The following is a 17,765-nucleotide window of genomic DNA, read 5'->3' as shown; positions in this document are numbered from 1 at the left end:
CCACTTTGTTCCCTACTTATTATAAATTAAATGAGTAGGAATAATTAATACAGGCACTTTCACACATCTACTGGCAGGCATAGACCAGTTATCAAAACAGGAAGATGTGAAGTGCAGGTAGTGTGAAGTGCAGGTAGAGACAAATAGATATTAAACAGTAAACAATGAGAACCTTATCAAAAGTTCACTCTAAGTTACACTGAAAGGTTATTTCATAGCTGGACATCAAGCTGGATTTGAATTTAAAATTCGTTCAGTACTTCTGTTTGACAATATGGGGACTCTGTTGCAATCTCTGAAACATCTAGCATCCCATATTCGTTAAGCAACACTTGCTTAGAACTTGAATCAGAATGTAAGCATATCACAGCAAAATATTTTGCTCTTAATATGTAACATTTTATTTTCATTAATTACAAGCTCTATTGTACTCTCAATAATACAATATAATTGCTTTTAGAAGGCACAGTTGACGGCATTGCGATGTCTAAGAATCAGGAGAGTTCTCCCTTCTGCTACGTAATCTCACATAGGAAAGAGAGAAGGGATTTTCCAGGCTCTTCAGCATGAATGATATACTAGGCCCATTCCCCTCCCCTCCCCCCACAACAGCCTCTTTGCTTGCACATTATCTGGAAACAGCCTGCTTGCTCAGTGACCTGACCCTAATAAATAAGTGATTTCATCCTTCCATTAGAGACTCAGCACAAGGGTGGGGAACCTAAAGACAACTATGAGAGAAGACGAAATACGGAGCATGTTACATCTAATACAAGGCCACTAGTAGATATTTTTCCAAGAATGTTCTCTTCTGCTCTTTTTGCTCGAGAGGAGCAAGAATTTTCAGGACCTTGGACAGAATCTCTAAACCACTTGGATTAAATTATGCTCTACCTTGTTCAGGTAAGCCTTTTTTTTTGACTTCTTGTCTTGTTAAAACTAGTTTGTCCTTACTTAACACAAAAGAATTTGAAAATAACTAAGGGACAGAAGGGAGAGATAAACCTTTAAAATGTCTAATCTAACCCTTTAAAAATGCCTCACCTGTTTCCACGTTGCTCAGCAAACTTCCTTACCTGGGAAAAATACACACCGATACCTGCACATCTAGTGTTTGCAACAGGTACCTCCCACTATGTCACATGGATTGGTTAGTCCAACTAGGAACAAAGGCCCTCATAGGTTAGATTATCTGTCAGTTATTTGCAGTATTTCCTCGTTGCATTAGTTGTTGATAGACAAAAAGCAACTCAGTGGAGGAGTAAAATGTGGGGCCGGAAATTTAACAGAGAAAAATAGGAGCACTTTAGGTCCTGAATATCTATCTGTAGAAATTATATATCTGTATAAAAAGTGGAAGGAGGGGGACATAACTAAGGCAGAATATCAGCAAATAGCCCGAGCCTGTAAAGATGAAGTGAGGAAAGCTAAGGCTCACAACGAAGAAAGGCTTGCCACAAAAGTAAAAATTAACAAAAAAAGCTTCTTCCAACATGTTAAAAACAAGGAAAAAGTTAAGGAAACAATTGGTCCATTGCTAGGAGAAAGTGGCAAGAAGGTGACAAGCAACAGGGAGAAAGCAGAACTATTTAACTCATGTTTTGCATCTGTCTTTACACAAAGGGATAAAACAGTCCAACCTATCAAAAGCAGCACCACAAAACTCAGATTAGGAACACAAATTGAAATAGGGAAGAAAATGGTAAGTGAGCACCTGTCTACCCTAGACGAGTTCAAATCACCAGGACCGGATGGATTACACCCCAGGGTTCTGAAGGAACTAGCAGACGAGATCTCAGAACCACTGAATTAGATCTTTCAGAGATCCTGGAACACCGGGGAACTACCAGAGGACTGGAAAAGAGCTGATGTGGTTCCCATCTTCAAAAAAGGGAAAAAATTAGATCCAGGAAACTACAGACCTATCAGCCTAACCTCAATACCAGGAAAGATTCTGGAAAAAATAATCAAGCAACGAATTTGCGAACACCTAGAAGCAAACAAAGTAATAGCCAAAAGCCAACATGGATTTGTCAAAAACAGATCATGCCATTATTGCATTCTTTGATAATGTGACAAAATTAGTGGACCAGAGGAATGCCGTTGATATAGTTTACTTGGACTTCAGTAAGGCTTTTGATAAGGTAGACCATAACCTACTACTAGATAAAGTAGAAGAATGTGGGTTAGACAGCATCACCACCAGATGGATTCGTAACTGGCTGACCAACCGCACTCAACGTGTAGTTCTCAATGGAACTGCATCTACATGGAGGGAAGTATGCAGTGGAGTACCCCAAGGCTCTGTTTTAGGCCCAGTACTCTTCAACATCTTCATCAATGATTTGGATGAGGGAATAAATGGGGAACTCATCAAATTTGCAGATGATACCAAGCTGGCAGGAATAGCCAACACTCCAGAAGATAGGCTTAAGATACAGAAGGATCTTGACAAACTTGAACATTGGGCACTATCTAATAAAATGAAATTCAATGGTGAAAAGAGTAAGGTTCTACATTTAGGCAACAAAAATGGAATGCACAGGTACAGTATAGGTGATACCTTGCTCAGTAGTAGTAACTGTGAAAGGGATCTTGGAGTCCTAGTGGACAACCATTTAAATATGAGCCAGCAGTGTGCAGCAGCTGCCAAAAAAGCCAACACAGTTCTAGGCTGCATCAACAGAGGGATAGAATCAAGATCACGTGAAGTGTTAATACCACTTTATAATGCCTTGGTAAGGCCACACTTGGAATACTGCATTCAGTTCTGGTCGCCACGATGTAAAAAAGATGTGGAGACTCTAGAAAGAGTGCAGAGAAGAGCAACAAAGATGATTAGGGGACTGGAGACTAAAACATATGAAGAACGGTTGCAGGAACTGGGTATGTTTAGCTTAAGAGAAAGAAGGACTAGGGGAGACATGATAGCATTGTTCCAATATCTCAGAGGTTGCCACAAAGAAGAGGGAGTCAAACTATTCTCCAAAGCACCTGAGGGTAGAACAAGAAGCAATGGGTGGAAACTAATCAAGGAGAGAAGCAACTTAGAACTGAGGAGAAATTTCCTGACAGTGAGAACAATTAATCAGTGGAACAGCTTGCCTCCAGAAGTTGTGAATGCCCCAACACTGGAAGTCTTTAAGAAGATGTTGGATAGCCATCTGTCTGAAACGGTATAGGGTTTCCTGCCTAGGCAGGGGGTTGGACTAGAAGACCTCCAAGGTCCCTTCCAACTCTACTATTGTATTGTATTGTATTGTATAAATTGAAACCAATCATCAAAATATTGTTTTTAAAGTTTTGAACTGATACATGTGTTTTAATATAGAAAATAGATTTTGCTTATTAATTGCTAGATTGTTTTTTAAAGATATTATTATTTAATCTTACTTGGAGTGCTACATGGGTCTTGAGCACTTTGATGATTTATGTATCATATTTATACATTAACTAACAAAGGGGTTAATTACAAAAGATTAAAATGTGATTGTTTTAGCAAGTGACATATTGGTGTAATGAAGTTATTAAAACATATAAATTTATTAAAATAATTAACACCTTTTTGTTCCTTCTATATTAAGGTCCTTAAAGCATATGCAGCTAAATGGGAAATATGGTTTTATCAGGGGGAACATAGGGGATGCAGGAATAAATTATAGACTTTTCCTGGAATTTGTTTTGCAACTAAATGGGAAAGGTGGAATTATCAGGTGGAACTTAACTGAGGATGGTAGAAGAAGTACATTCAATTAAGAAGCCAACTGCATAGTTTTAAAGTTCCGCTTTCTTCAGTTATCCCAATTTTCAGACTTGGTTTCTCCAAAAAATATACCTGATAATTTATCTCCATAAATTATATGCTGATAGTGTTGATGATAGTACTATATATGTATAGGTGAGAGGAATTATGATGTGTTTGATTTACAAGGCATGATCAGTTAACATAGCAACTCTTTTGGAAATAATAGCTATTTTCCTTCACATATCTACTTTTAGTATCATCCCCATGAGGCAACTAGGCATTGATTATCCTCAAAACTGGTATGCTCTCTCTCAGCAGGTCTTGCAGTAGACATCAAAGAGACTGGCCACTGAATGCATGCGATAAAATATTCCCAGTGGCAGGGAAATATTGACCACAATAGCCCAGAGAGTAAAGCCATAGAAAGACTGTTCAATTTGGCTCACAAGGTATGGGCGTGTTCCATAGGTATACAGAATCCACATCTAGCCAAAGAAAAGGAGACAGGTTAATAAAGCAAAAAGCTTAGATACAAGTAAAAATATTTGAAGTTAACAGCATCAAAGCCTTTTACATGGCCATGCAACATCACAAAATATGTAGAAAGAGGCAGCGTTTGTATCATGACACTGCCATCCAGTGGTAGGTTACAAAATATTTTAGAACTTCTTCTGTAGGTGTGTCCTGCTTTGTGGGAGTGGCTTGTTGGCCATGTGACCGTGTGGGAGTAGCTTGCCAGCCATGTGACTGTGTGGGAGTGGCTTGCCAGCCATGTGACTGGGTGGGCGTGGCTTGCCAGCCATGTGATTGGGTGGGCGTGGCCAACTTGTAAAATGTGGTGAAACTCACTTAACAACGCTCTTGCTTAGCAACCAAAATGTTGGCTCAGAAACTCTGGCATTTGAAGCATGCAAGTCTTAAAGCTGTCAAGTTACAAGACCCTTGCATCCCTAACCCTTTAGGAAAAAACCCCCAGGGGTGTTCAAACTTGACAGCTTTAAGACTTGTGGACTTCAACTCCCAGAATTCCTCCTCTCGCTCTTCATCTTGATGATGTGCGGACAGGCGAGGCGAGGGAGCTGGAACCAGTTCTAAACGGCACTGTAGATTTGTGGAATCTCTTCTATAGAAGAGGTTAGAACTGGCAGGAACCCACCCCTGCTGCCACCTCACTTTTATTAGTCTATCCTACTTTGCTACCACCTTAGCAGATTGCTTCAAGACAATGATTCTGCAAAATCTTACAAAGTGATTATTAAGATAGGCCAGGCTGTTCACAAAACTAAGTAATTGTGATGATTAAAAATGGACATTTCTGAGGACTTTTTCTTATATTCTTATATTTGGTAACATTTTCTTGTGTCTTCTTTTTCATCTTATCACTTTTTAATTTCACTCATTTATTTTTTGTTATTTTTGCAAGGGAATTGTTTTTTTCATGTGGTTTATGCTATAGTGTTGATTGGTCTTCAGTGATTCTGGATGTTTTCATATTTGTCTTACCTATATTAGGTAACTAAGCAACTCAGAGTAATTTGACTGTGGCAGGATTGAGTTTGTGGAGGGTGCTTAGGGAATGACTTTGAAGATCAGGAGGAAGAGCTGCTACCAAGGGAATGATCAACGAAGCAAGCCAAAGCCAAGAAAATAACTTTTTCTCTAAAAAGCCTCTTTTTAAACTTGCTAGATTGTTATTCTAGCTGATTTATCATATTGGGGTCAACAGTTTGATATATTAAGTAAACTTATATAAAATAGATATGTTCAAAAAAGAAAAATGATAGAGGTGTATATTTGAATGCTGTTATATATGTTCATGCACTTACATAATGTACACCTCATGATCATGGAAAGAATAGTTATTTTCACCAGAAAATATTTTTAGAAGTCATCCTGAAAGGGTGACGGGAATCTGTCTTTTGTTCTAAATTGATAACGTTTCTGGAAGATTGTGGTACTTTTCATGAATGAACAAGTTCTTTTATTTTCTCTTAATCCAAATTTCATTGCTGAAAATGCCACATTTCCACAACAATCTTCTGTATAAATTGTTTGAAAGATTAACACTACATGCAAAGATTATTCCGAAACTGCAATTAAATACTTTGTTTTGGAATCCAAGAGACCATTTTAACAAGAAGATGCTCAATATCAGTGTAGCACCATAGGCTACAAATTATGGTGTTAGGACTTCAACTGACTGGGTTGGTAATTCATTAATTTGATTTATGTGTTGCCTGTCTTGTCTTTGTTCATTTATTTATTTGACTTTTATTCCACCTTTATTGCTTTATAAGTCACTCAAGGTGGTGAACATCCATCTTCCTCATCCTACTTTCCCCATAATAATTACTGTGCGGTAAGCTGGACTGAGAGAAAGCAACTGGCCAAAAGCCACCCACTCAGTTTTCATGTCTACAGTGGGGAATAGAACACACAGCTTCCTGGTTTTTGGGCAGCACCTTAACTGATATATCAAATTAGCTTTTTGTGAACAGAATCACCAAGAATTATTTGTCAAAACTCACTAGTAGGGAAAAAGCTATAAAGAAAGCAAAATTCCAACTGTCCTATCCTCTTCAGATTTGACAAGCTTAACTAAATGATCTCCTGCAGATGATATTTAATTGAAAATGTCTAATCTCCATAAAAGTAACACATTTTAAATACCCACTGGCTGCCTCCCCCCCCCCCCGCCCTCCACTACTGCCATCATTTCCCCTTCCTTGGTGGTAAGACAGCACCACTGAGGAGTCACTTCCAGCCTTGGAAATCCATCATAAAGCTATTACATAATCACCATAAGCTTAGCCTAGAATATGAAAACCTGATGCCAAGTTGTGGGATTTGGCAATAGTTTTCACTTATTCAGATCATAGAGAATTAAGGAGAATTAATTTGATGGAAAACAAGAACATAGAACATTTAGATTGCCAAATAATAAATAATTCTTTGTTCAGAAGAATTTATTGAAGGTTTTGTTATGTTTCTAATTCTGTCCCATATTTGTAAGCATTAAGCATGATCTGGCATTTAATATATTCTCTGTGTCTTTCCCTTTCTCTTTTAATAGTTAATCTTATTTATGAAATGCTTCTAATTTATTTCAATAGGGGATGTGCTGATAGTTGTAATTTAATAACTGTTCATAAATTAACCATTCAAAAATGGCATCTCTCCATGCTGGTGCACAATGCCTGGCCCAATTAATTGAAGCTATTCTTATCTCCACAGAGCACATGGCTTCACTAGGCCTGAGCTAAGACCTGCCACTGTGAAACGGATCAATTATATTCTCAAAATGACACCAAGAAGACACTATTCTAGTGTTCTATAGATCTTGGACTCCTTAAGAGGCTACCCCAGTCTAGAATTCCAGTTTCCATTTGATCTAGGAACTTTGCTAGATATGTTATAATCAAAACCAAGCTCACCGATATGTTATAAAAGATAAGGAGAATTGAAATATTTTGTAGACTCTTCCTCCTGGTACTTGTTCCCCTCTGTTTTCCTTTGATGTGTGAACTCTGGAAGAGAGACTGATCACTTCCATAATCTGGTAGGTTTCTAGATGACTGATTCTCCAAACTGGACATGAAGTTAGTCAGGAGGAAGGCTTTCGAGAAAGGTCCATTAATGTCCTGTTGGGGATCTCCAGAAATGGAAAAGACCCAGCTATTACTAATACAGCCAGTGCTATCTTGTGCATTTGGTTCATGAGACAGACTAGAGTACAAGGCTTCAGTAATAAACAGATTCTGACCTAAGATCTGGATAATCTTGCAGAAGGAGAAGCAGAAATCCAGAAGATGGAGGCTGCCATTGGCATGAAGGAATAATATGGCAACCAAAGAGAAGATCGATATCATGAGAGGTCCACAAGAGCTTCCCAAAAGCAAGGTCACATCTAAGCTTCTTACCACACTTGTGGAATATCCAGTAGCAGATTTTTTCTTCATCCAATAGGTAACGATGCCCATCAAAGTTGCCAAAAACATGGCAAATAACAACACAGAGTTGAAAATGTAGTATGTATACAGAGCTCTGGAAATTGTTTCAGGAGACTTGGCAAGTACTCCAAATGAGATCATCACCCCAATGGTTGCTGAAATGGTTAAGGCCCCTAATACTAGTCCAGTGAAAGTCCCACTCAGGTCAAAATGTGCCTTACGAGTGAGATGGGATTTCTGGGGAGAGACTTCCCGCCCAGTGTTCTTCCAAATGATGTACAGCATTGCAGAAGAGACTAGACTGAACTCAATATTGAAGGGATGTAGATAGGCAGTACCTTCTGAGAAGTTGTGGCAAAGACTGGTTGTACAGCTGCAGCTGTTGGTGTAGGAACCACCTACAGAGACACCATGAAAAACATGCTCACTGGAGTGTTTAATTGTAATAGAACGAAAAGGAAACGTGTGCCTATCTATCCCAACCAGAAGAAACAATTTCTTCATCCCACTTTCTTGCTTTTTTTATCTAATCAAACTTTGTTGTGAAAACTTTACCCTATTCAGAATAAATGTTTTGGGTGCAAGATCTGTAATTCAACTGCAGCTTCAAAACTGGAATCGAGTCAACTATGTTCTGTTTTGAAGGTCATGGACTTCATTCAGAAGTGCAATACAACAACGGAAAGCATGATGACATGATATGTACATGTGTGTAAAGGATAATAAAAAGAAACCAGGTGAAATAGGGTGTTTAGGAATGACCACAAAAACATGGGGACACAAAAGGCAGTGAGCAGCTGGAATGGGAGAGCAGCATATGATAATTAAAATCAAGGGATGTCACTCCATGCTATATAATCTGAATCTCTTTCTGTCTATTCTGAACCAGGAGGAAATTTTGGATCAGTCTCACAATGGCTCCTTTTTTGTGGTGTGAGAAGCATAATAGGGTGGCAAGTGCAAACAACTGCTGTAACCTTTCCTCCCACCTCTCCTTTTCCAGGATTCCATCATGTCTCAATTCTATTTAAGCTGCTCACTGATTGGTAATCTTTCAGGATGTCCTCCCTAATCAAGAGGTTGGTTTTGTACCATGGGAAGCCTGGGCATTTGCTCCCTTGTGAGCATCATGAAATTCCTCAAGCTGTTTCATGGATTCCTCCAGCACCGCACTCATCCATAGGAGCACATTGGTGGCCAGTGTGTGCATCAATCCAAACCTAGAGGCCACAGAAAGAAACAAGTTGGGAGTGGGGGAAGAAATGGAATGAATGAATACCAAATCATTGCAGTTCAATACTTCAACATAATTCTGACTTACAACCAGACCAAAATCTCTGAAGCCTCATGTACTTAAATTATTACACTGTACTCCATTTTGAAGGATTAATATTGTGCTTGTGTGCATTCTCCAGATCACCTTCTTTTGTATTACTTAGAAGAAACATTTTACCTGTTCAAAGGTTGGTGAGCCTGGATACAAACTTTAGCATTAAATAATAGCAAAGACACCTGTAAGAAAGCAACAGAGAATTAAAGACAGATTACCATTTGCCTTTAACTTGATCTATGGACAAGCTTTTTTTTCAACCTTAAATGCCATGAAGAAGATTGGATTTAAATGAATATTACAGCATATGGGGATAGGATAACTGATTTGTCTTCCTAGATTTCACCCCCTATGTATTGAGGCTTGAAATTGCCTTGTTTGGAGCTAATAACTGTTCTCCTTTTGTGTCTTCAATACCATGCAGTTTTTATATCAATATTTTCAGAAATGGTTTGTTGTTTTCCTAGGCTGAGAGAGAGTGACTGGCTTAAAATCATTCAGCTGGCTTTATGCTTAATATCCTAAAACTCAAGATCTCCTGCTTTGTAACCTGGTGCCTTAACCGCTATACTGAATTGGCTTTTTAAGTTTAACTTACTAATTTTGTCCCTTAGCCACCAAAAAGAAAAATCTGTCTTAATTTGTTAGTGAGCCGTGGTGGTTAGAGTGCAGTACTGCAGGCTACTTCTGTTGATCACTGGCTTCCAGCAGTTTGGCAGATCGAATCTCACCAGGTTCAAGGTTGACTCAGCCTTCCATCCTTCCGAGGTCGGTAAAATGAGGACCCAGATTGTTGGGGGCAATACGCTGAGTCTGTAAACTGCTTAGAGAGGGCTGGAAAGCACTGTGAAGTGGTATAGAAGTCTAAGTGCTATTGCGGGGCTTGAGAAATGTTATGTACACCACAAAGCTTGATTTGCCCATTTTGCCCATTAATCTCATTCCCAAGCCTCCTCAAAACAAAAATGTTGATTATTTGGCTGTGTCCAATTTAGACACCTTTGAGGACCACAACGTGAGGTCGTGGTGGTGGCAGCAGCTGGGAACTGCATGCAATTCCTAGGCTACAAAATGTGCATCCTTATATAAAGTACAAGCAAAGTTGTGTTGGGTGTAAGTTAGTCATTTCTCCTCAGTGGTGACACCCTGAAAATTGCTGCCCCATCCCAAATTCTTATTTTTAAAACTTCCCAATGTCACTGAAACTGTATCTCATCATATGTAATGGCAAAAGCCCTTTTATCCTAACAAAAATCACAAGGGAGAAGAATGCAGTGGGACTTTCAGTGTGATGCAAAAAAAGGATTAGGGAAATGCAGAACAAAAGAGACATTGCAAAATATAACTGAGAATGAAGAATGTTTTCAATTAGACTTTCTGTATTTACTCACCCAATACCTGGGTCAAAGCTCACTCACCTGTGTGATGGAAAATACAGCTTGCATAATAGGGAAAGCAGTGATTAGCACAGGAATACAGTGTTGCAGTTCATGATAATGGCCCATGGAGAGGCAATCCAAAACCAATGTGGCTAACGCAAAGAGGGACAGACCACCTGCAATTGAAAGAAAGCACAGCCAGGCCAAGAATTGCATGGATCTGATACCCCACAGCAAGCCTTTCATATTGAAATTAAAAGAGTTGGGCTGGAGGACTCTACTGATCCAATCCAAGATCTGCCTTTTAGCACAATAGACATTCCTACTAAATTGCTGACGAAAAAATTAGTGGGTTATTTTTTAAAGTCACCAACTTATATGACACATATACAGGCTGAGCTTAGGGAGGGGGATTGGAGTTAAGAAGAAAAATACATGAAATCACACACCATTTTCCTCCCAACGTCTGCAATTAGTCCTCGACTTACCACCATAATTGAGTCCAACAGTTCTATTGCTGAAATATTTAAGTTAATTCTGCCTCATTTTATTACCTTTCTTGCCACAGTTTTTAAGTGATAATAGGTGATTGATAGATAGATGATGGAGAGATGGGGAGAGGGAGAGGGAAAGAGAGAGGGGGGGAGGGAGAGAGAGAGAGAGAGAGAACAGATAGAAAGCTTATACCTTATAATTCAGAAAAAAATTGGGGTTGTCTCTGAAAGACATGGAAAGCCCAATATCATTTTTGCAGTTTCATGTGGTGGTTTCTTTATTTCATTCATTGCAAGGGCAGAAAGCAGCTTACAGTTTTATCCTTTGCTAGTTTTATCCCGTAGTAATAACCCTATGAAGTGGGTTAGTCTGATTGGAAATGACAGGCTCAGAGCCATACAGAAAACTCAATGTCAACTGGAAATAATTTATTTAATTTTCCTTTAACCAAAATGACAGAAGTTGGAAGGACAAGAGAATTCAGGGCTAGTCTTTGAAATTAGGGAGAACTAGGTATCATTTGTTTGCAAATACTTTTTGTAGCATCTCTACCTTTGAGCCAGGTTGCTCCTGCTTGGGGATCCTGGTGCATTTTCAGCTTCTTGTTGTTAATGGAGTGCCAGCCAAACCAGAGCATCCAGAGACAGGAAGAACTCATGAGCAATGCCAGAAAAGCATGGACAGTGAGGCTTGGCAAGCTCTGGTGATGCATCTCAGCAAGGAGCACAGCACTGCCCACAAATGTTAGCAATGCCAGATAGATCAGGGACAGCAGAGAACTGAGTGTTGTTGTGGATGCCATGTTTAAACAGGGTTTCTTTGGAGGATGGTTGCAAGGTGGCAATGGAGACCTCAGTTTCCAAAAGTACGACTGCAGTGACAAACAAATCAGAAGATCTAGCATAACCATACAAGTACCATAATCCTCAACTTATGACTGGTTACTTAGCAACCATTTGAAGTGATAGTGGACCTGCCTGGGGAAATTTATGACTCAAAGTTCCAAATTCTGTGGTCACATGTGTTAAGTAAGTAAGCTCCCCGTTAGGAGAGCGAGTGTGCAGAGAAGTGTAATGAGAGTAGTATGGAAGAACATGCACAAACCAGCATACAGGGACACCGAATAGTATAAACAATAGTAGTTTACTATGTGGAAATATAGAGGTATTCAGAGTTCAATTTACAGTCCAAGTCATACACGGTTCAGTCAGTCAGTTATCAATGTTCTCAGTTAAGGAATGATCCTTCGAACACAGTCCAGTATCAAATGATCACTTTAGCACACAAAACAGCTAACAGTAGCAAAAACACAGTAACTCACGATACATCCATCAATCAGCGTCTAACAGAGAGCTAACAGTCATTCTGGCTCCCTCTTATGGCTGCTTGAGGTAACAGCAACCAATCATTTTTTACAGCAGTACTTAAAGCTACAGTACTACCATCCTGGTTTATATATTGCTAACCCAACTGTTAGCTTACATCCCTAACAACATGATCACAGTTCAGGTGCTCCTCAACACGCTGATCTTTCCAGCCATTTTCATCATCCTATAGTTACGTGACCACTTTTTATGATAGTTTTGCCAAAACCTGGCATTTACTTCTTATTTTCAGCAAATCTGGCCCAACACGAACAATGGGTTGGCTGATCTAAAAAAAAACCTAAATAAAGTCTTGGGGGATTACTATTTGGATGAGAGACCATCAGGAAATCCAAAGGTTTAAGGATAGACTGGGAAAGAATAAAAGTACAACTAGAAGACCATTGCAAATGTTTTCTAAATAGTCATCAAGAAAACAACATGAAATGTGCCTTTGTATTCCCCAAGCATGAAGTCTGACTTTAAGGAGTCCTTACCTTATGTATATATAGTTTAATGTACATATAAAATATACAATACGAAATCCAATTTTTTTTTACAGGTGGTCGTTCAATAAATATTTGATTGTGTTGACTCAGTGCCCATCTATAAACTTCCAAGCATAAATGGGGGATTTTTGAGATGCTACTATTTCTGTATTTGTTGCAGATGGATAGTTATGGGATGGGGAAAGTAGCAGGAGTGTAATACCAATGAATTACAAAAACAAGCCAATGGCTAAAAGGTACATGCAAGTATCCCTAGCAACTGTCTCTGAAGCACCTGTGAGCAGCCCAAATGAGTATATGAACAGTTTTAAATTATTTTCTTATTTTTTCATGAAATTAAAACAATGAGGCCTAAGTATAATCTACTGGGCTCTAGTATTTTGCAATGTTTATAGAATGTTAATAAAAATAATGTCTAAATAAAATGTTTGAATTGTTTGAATATATTTAATCAGATTTAAGCTTCTTCTACAATTACAGCTTCCATTCCAAAACAAACTTCACTGAAACAGGAAGAGGAAAAAGGCTAAACCATTACAGACTTCCCCTCCCCATCCCAGCTATTTAACTGAAACAATCCCATGATATGACATGCAAATATATCCTTCAATCTCTACTTAGTCCAAGTTTGTTTTATATACAACTGTAAGGATGAGGAAGTGTTAGAGACAGATGCACAAAGTCTCTTTTATTGCCACACACAACTACATCAATCACCGGGAACACAGACAAGCCCTAAAGGTTATATATGCTCTGGAACAATACATAAGAATTACAAAAGCAGTATAAATTATAACATGACCTTTACAGCAGGAATCTGATATCAACAGGGGATGCTTACTACTGTATGTGCTGACCAGGGGCCTCTACACACTGCTCTTCTAAGGAGACATCAAGCCCACCCTTTCTACTGATGCCAGCACCCTCTAACATAAACAATGTCTTTTATTATACTCATTTTTTACTTCCTTCATACTAATAAAACAACTGTCTGGTTTCTGTTGTGGACTTGTTTGCCTCCAGAGTCACCAGGCACTTTCCATTCGCCTGTTCCTCCTGCTGTGCAACTTAAATTCCCTCATGGTGCTGGTGTATTTAAGGTTGGTTTGGTTTATTTGGATTTATATGCCGCCCTTCTCCAAAAGGACTCAGGGCGGCGTACAACATTAAAAAACACACATCCCAAAAGTTAAAAAAGATTAAATCCATATCCAAAAAAACAAACCGAATTTTTTTAAAAAAACAATACATTTAAAATAAGTTAGAATTAACAGGCCAGGCCGGCTTGCTGGAAAAGCCAACTTTTTAGGGCGCATCGGAAGGACCGGAGGTCGGGGAAATTTAAGGATAGAAAGAAATTTGTCCCTCATGTTACTTACTACACTTTTCCAAATAAAATATATTTCTTCATCAGCAAAGAATACTATTGCCTAAGCATCAAGTTTTCTTGAACTAGGGCTTCATTCTACAATGTATCGTTACAAGCTCTAGGTATGTGACTTAAACTACAGTTGCTTCTGCCGTCAAACTCCATTCTAACCTTAACTTCAATTAGTGTGGCTGTGAAAATGGTGTTTTATTTCACTTTTTTTCTGATCTGATCCCAGCAATTAGGGGTGTGTTATGTGTGTGTCTCAGCATGCTTGTATATGTATGTATATGTATTCCTTTCAAATGCTATAAAATTACATGAAAAGAATTAGAGTTGAAGGAACACAAACAGTTGGAAGGCATTTTATTTTAGCAGTGAAAATGGCACCTTCTCTGCCTACATTCATTGCCTTTCTCATGCACCACTGTCAGTTCTAATCTGATTCCATTCCCATTCATACTCTTTTGTTATATGCATTTTTCTCATCTACAACTTACATACAAGGAAGTAAACTCCATAGAAAGTTCACTTTGGACAAAAAATGAAAAGTATGGTACACAAGGACTGTGTACAGCTGAATAGGAGTGCTATAGGGACTGATATATAGAGGGAATAGGACTATATGAGAAGAAAAAGCTCTTGAAAATAATTAAAACCACCAATAATCTTAAATCACCTTGATTTCTTAGGAAAGGTTGGAAATAGGCTCTTATTATTACCTCAGAATTAATGGTTATTTCTCCAGAGACTCAAAATATGTAGAAACAAAAACAGATTATTATTGTTTAAGTTGGGAACTAGACGTTCACACACACAAGTACACACAACTACACTGAAAGTTGTTTTGCAGGCCAGGTTGGGTCTGAATTTCAGAAAATCTGAGGTGGGAAACTGCCATGCATGTTACCATCTTTTATGTAATGGCTCCAAACCACACTAGTTCTAAGCCACTTTTATAATTTTTAATAAAGCCAATCCCAGCTTGAAACTCTTTTGCTATTTTGTCTTGAGTATCCTCCCCTCATCCAGCTAACATGTCTACCTTCTCTTGTTGAATCTTGTGAAAAAGATGTTGAGACTCTAGAAAGAGTGCAGAGAAGAGCAACAAAGATGATTAGGGGACTGGAGGCTAAAACATATGAAGAACTGTTGCAGGAACTGGGTGTGTCTAGTTTAATGAAAAGAAGGACTAGGGGAGACATGATAGCAGTTTTCCAATATCTCAGGGGTTGCCACAAAGAAGAGGGAGTCAAGCTATTCTCCAAAGCACCTGAAGGCAGGACAAGAAGCAATGGGTGGAAACTAAGCAAGGAGAGAAGCAACCTAGAACTAAGGAGAAATTTCCTGACAGTTACAATTAATCAGAGGAATGACTTGCCTTCAGAAGTTGTGGATGCTGCAACATTGGAAGTTTTAAAGAAAAGATTAGACAACCATTTGTCTGAAATGGTATAGGGTTTCCTGCTTGAGTAAATGGGGTTGTACTAGAAGACATCCAAGGTCCCTTCAAACTCTGATATTCTGTTATTCTCCACGATCTTCCTTTCAGTATTTTCCAACCAGTTGTATAAGATGAAGTCTTCCAAAACACAATCATCTGCCTGTACAATTTACTCTACACAGGTCTCATGTATTCCATCTTTCATACATGTCTATTCATATTTCATCCAAATATGTATTTTGTGTGTGTGTGTGTGTGTGTGTGTGTGTGTGTGTAGTTTATATGTAGGAACTAAACATCTGCAAATTAACACTGGTAACTGTATAGTTGTACTGAAACCCCCTTTTGCAAAATAAAACCAGTGACCCCAAGAATAACCACAATTATTTTGGAATCCTTGATGTATTTGTATAAACAGATTTAGAGCACCCTTCTCGATCCCCTTTCATTAGACACTTACCTGTTATTGTCCTACTGCTGGGATCACAATTCTGGTATGCATTCCTCTCAACTGGCAAGTCTGCCACCTGACAAAGCAAGGTATTAATATACCAATGATGATGGTCTGGGGGAGGGGAGAACTTGGGACCACCCTAACCAGTATAATCTGAAGCACATCGGGACTTTCTCAGTTGTTTTGGCTCCTTCCTTCTACGCTTCTGTCCAGCTTTCAAGCTAATAGTATCCACCGCAAGGGCACTAATGGTGGTTTTTAAAATCATGCCTTACACAACTAGATAAGCCAACAGGCATGTTTTCCATGATCAGCCCCCCCCCCAAAAATATGTCTGAACTGCAGCAATCAGATAAGTAAGTAAATAATTTTTAACTTGCCTGAAGAAATAAATCTCAAAGTATTTCATTTCAAACATCTATTTTTGTTATAATCAAGACAAATACATCTTTATATTTGCTATTGCTTAAATTCAAAATACTATAAAGGTTCAATGCAATGACAGCACACTTAGTCATATTAGGTTATAAATTAGGAGAAAATGAACCATTTTGCTCAGATTAAATATTAAAGATATCAAACAGAATGCAAAGCATGGAACACCTTTTCAAGTACTGTCACATTAACAACACAAACTTATATTTGTTTATTAGAAGTCCCACTGGGTTCAGAACATGCTGTTCAGAAAGTGTTTAAGGGATTTCAGCCTATTTTTTTTCTGTCAAAACATTTAATCCAGTTGAACATATTTTCATAACCTAATTATTTCCCGAATTTCATATTGAACAAAACCGCAGGGGTGAACAATATTGAAGCAATATATGGGGAAAACAAATATTGCAACTATTTCACAAACACGAACCACGACCCATATCCCTATCTGAAAGGAGCATCATCTCCAAGGGTCGCCAACCTTTCAGACCTCAGGGACCGCTAAATTCCTAATTTTAAATCCCACGGATTACGATGAGTTTTTAAAAATGCTAAATAGTATTTAGTGCAATATAAACAATGCAAATATTTTTTCTCGCGGACCACCAACATTTTCTCGCGGACCACCAGTAATCCATGGAGCATCGGTTGGTGATCGCTGCTCTATTCCATTGTATCCTCAAAGATACTTAAATTACTCCAGGCTAAACTTCTTAGATGATCTTATGATTTCTGTGCGGCATTCTGTGCAGATTCCCAACGTTTTCGATGCTCCCGCTTCGTCTTACCAGAGAGGGAGGGAGGAAGGGAGGGAGGGGGAGAGGGAGAGAGAGAGAGAGGGAGAGAGAGAGAGAGAGAGTAGCTGCTTGTCAGAATCAACCCAACCTGCCCGAGGACATTTTAGGGGGGGCGTTTTGTATCTGGCACGATCTTCAGAGCTTTCCCGAAACTGAACTAGTCGCTCTTGTCTTAGACTTAGACACTTCCAGCAGTAAGGGTTACTACTAGGAGGAGACACTCTGCACATCCTCAGAAGATCCTTTCCAGAGAATGAACACCAGCTACCGATACTCAAGTCTCCGCCAGGCTGGATCCTGGCCACCGACGCGGTAGATCTTGCTTTCGCTTGCAGGGGGCGGATCGTTTCGGAGGGGTTGCAGCGAAAGAAAACCCGAGGCTTTGCCGGTGCCTTCCGCGGCTGGCCCCAGGAAAGCAGGGAGGATGGAGAAGCGTAAAAGCAGCCGACACCGCCTCCCTCCCTCCCTCCCTCCGGATAAAAGCAACAAGCGGCGCA

The 17,765-nt window shown here is 39.1% G+C and overlaps 1 protein-coding gene across 2 annotated transcripts; it reads right to left on the bottom strand.

Annotated features, from left to right (window-relative positions):
* Positions 1–6,685: 6,685 nt before the first annotated feature.
* On the bottom strand, positions 6,686–17,206 carry LOC309392539 (proton channel OTOP1-like). Of its 2 annotated transcripts, XM_081953880.1 has the most exons (6): positions 16,046–17,206; positions 11,452–11,770; positions 10,444–10,580; positions 9,149–9,207; positions 8,788–8,915; positions 6,686–8,093 (listed from the first exon to the last, which is right to left on the bottom strand). In XM_081953880.1, exons 2-6 carry the CDS (start codon positions 11,699–11,701, stop codon positions 7,069–7,071), a joined length of 1,599 nt encoding a protein of 532 aa, XP_081810006.1. In that variant the 5' UTR covers positions 11,702–11,770; positions 16,046–17,206; the 3' UTR covers positions 6,686–7,068. The 2 variants fall into 2 exon arrangements, with proteins under 2 accessions (XP_081810006.1, XP_081810005.1); XM_081953879.1 differs by lacking the exon at positions 16,046–17,206 and having other exon boundaries at positions 11,452–11,926.
* Between the last annotated feature and the right edge of the window lie 559 nt (positions 17,207–17,765).

This window comes from Natrix helvetica, assembly GCF_964273705.1.
Source record: "Natrix helvetica genome assembly, chromosome: 5".
NCBI classification, from domain to species: Eukaryota; Metazoa; Chordata; class Lepidosauria; order Squamata; family Natricidae; genus Natrix; species Natrix helvetica.
The sequence above is the reverse complement of the archived record's forward strand: the minus strand, read 5'-3'. Positions and strand labels throughout refer to the sequence as shown.

Bases quoted from the DNA above. Each gene is read 5' to 3' on its own strand.
- LOC309392539 (XM_081953879.1), bottom strand. From the start codon at position 11,809: ATGGTTATGCTAGATCTTCTGATTTGTTTGTCACTGCAGTCGTACTTT. The intron at 10,581-11,451 runs GTAGAGATGCTA...TTTCAATTGCAG, and splicing joins AGGAGCAACCTGGCTCAAAG to GTGGTCTGTCCCTCTTTGCG. The intron at 9,208-10,443 runs GTGAGTGAGCTT...GCTTTCTTACAG, and splicing joins CTGTATTTTCCATCACACAG to GTGTCTTTGCTATTATTTAA.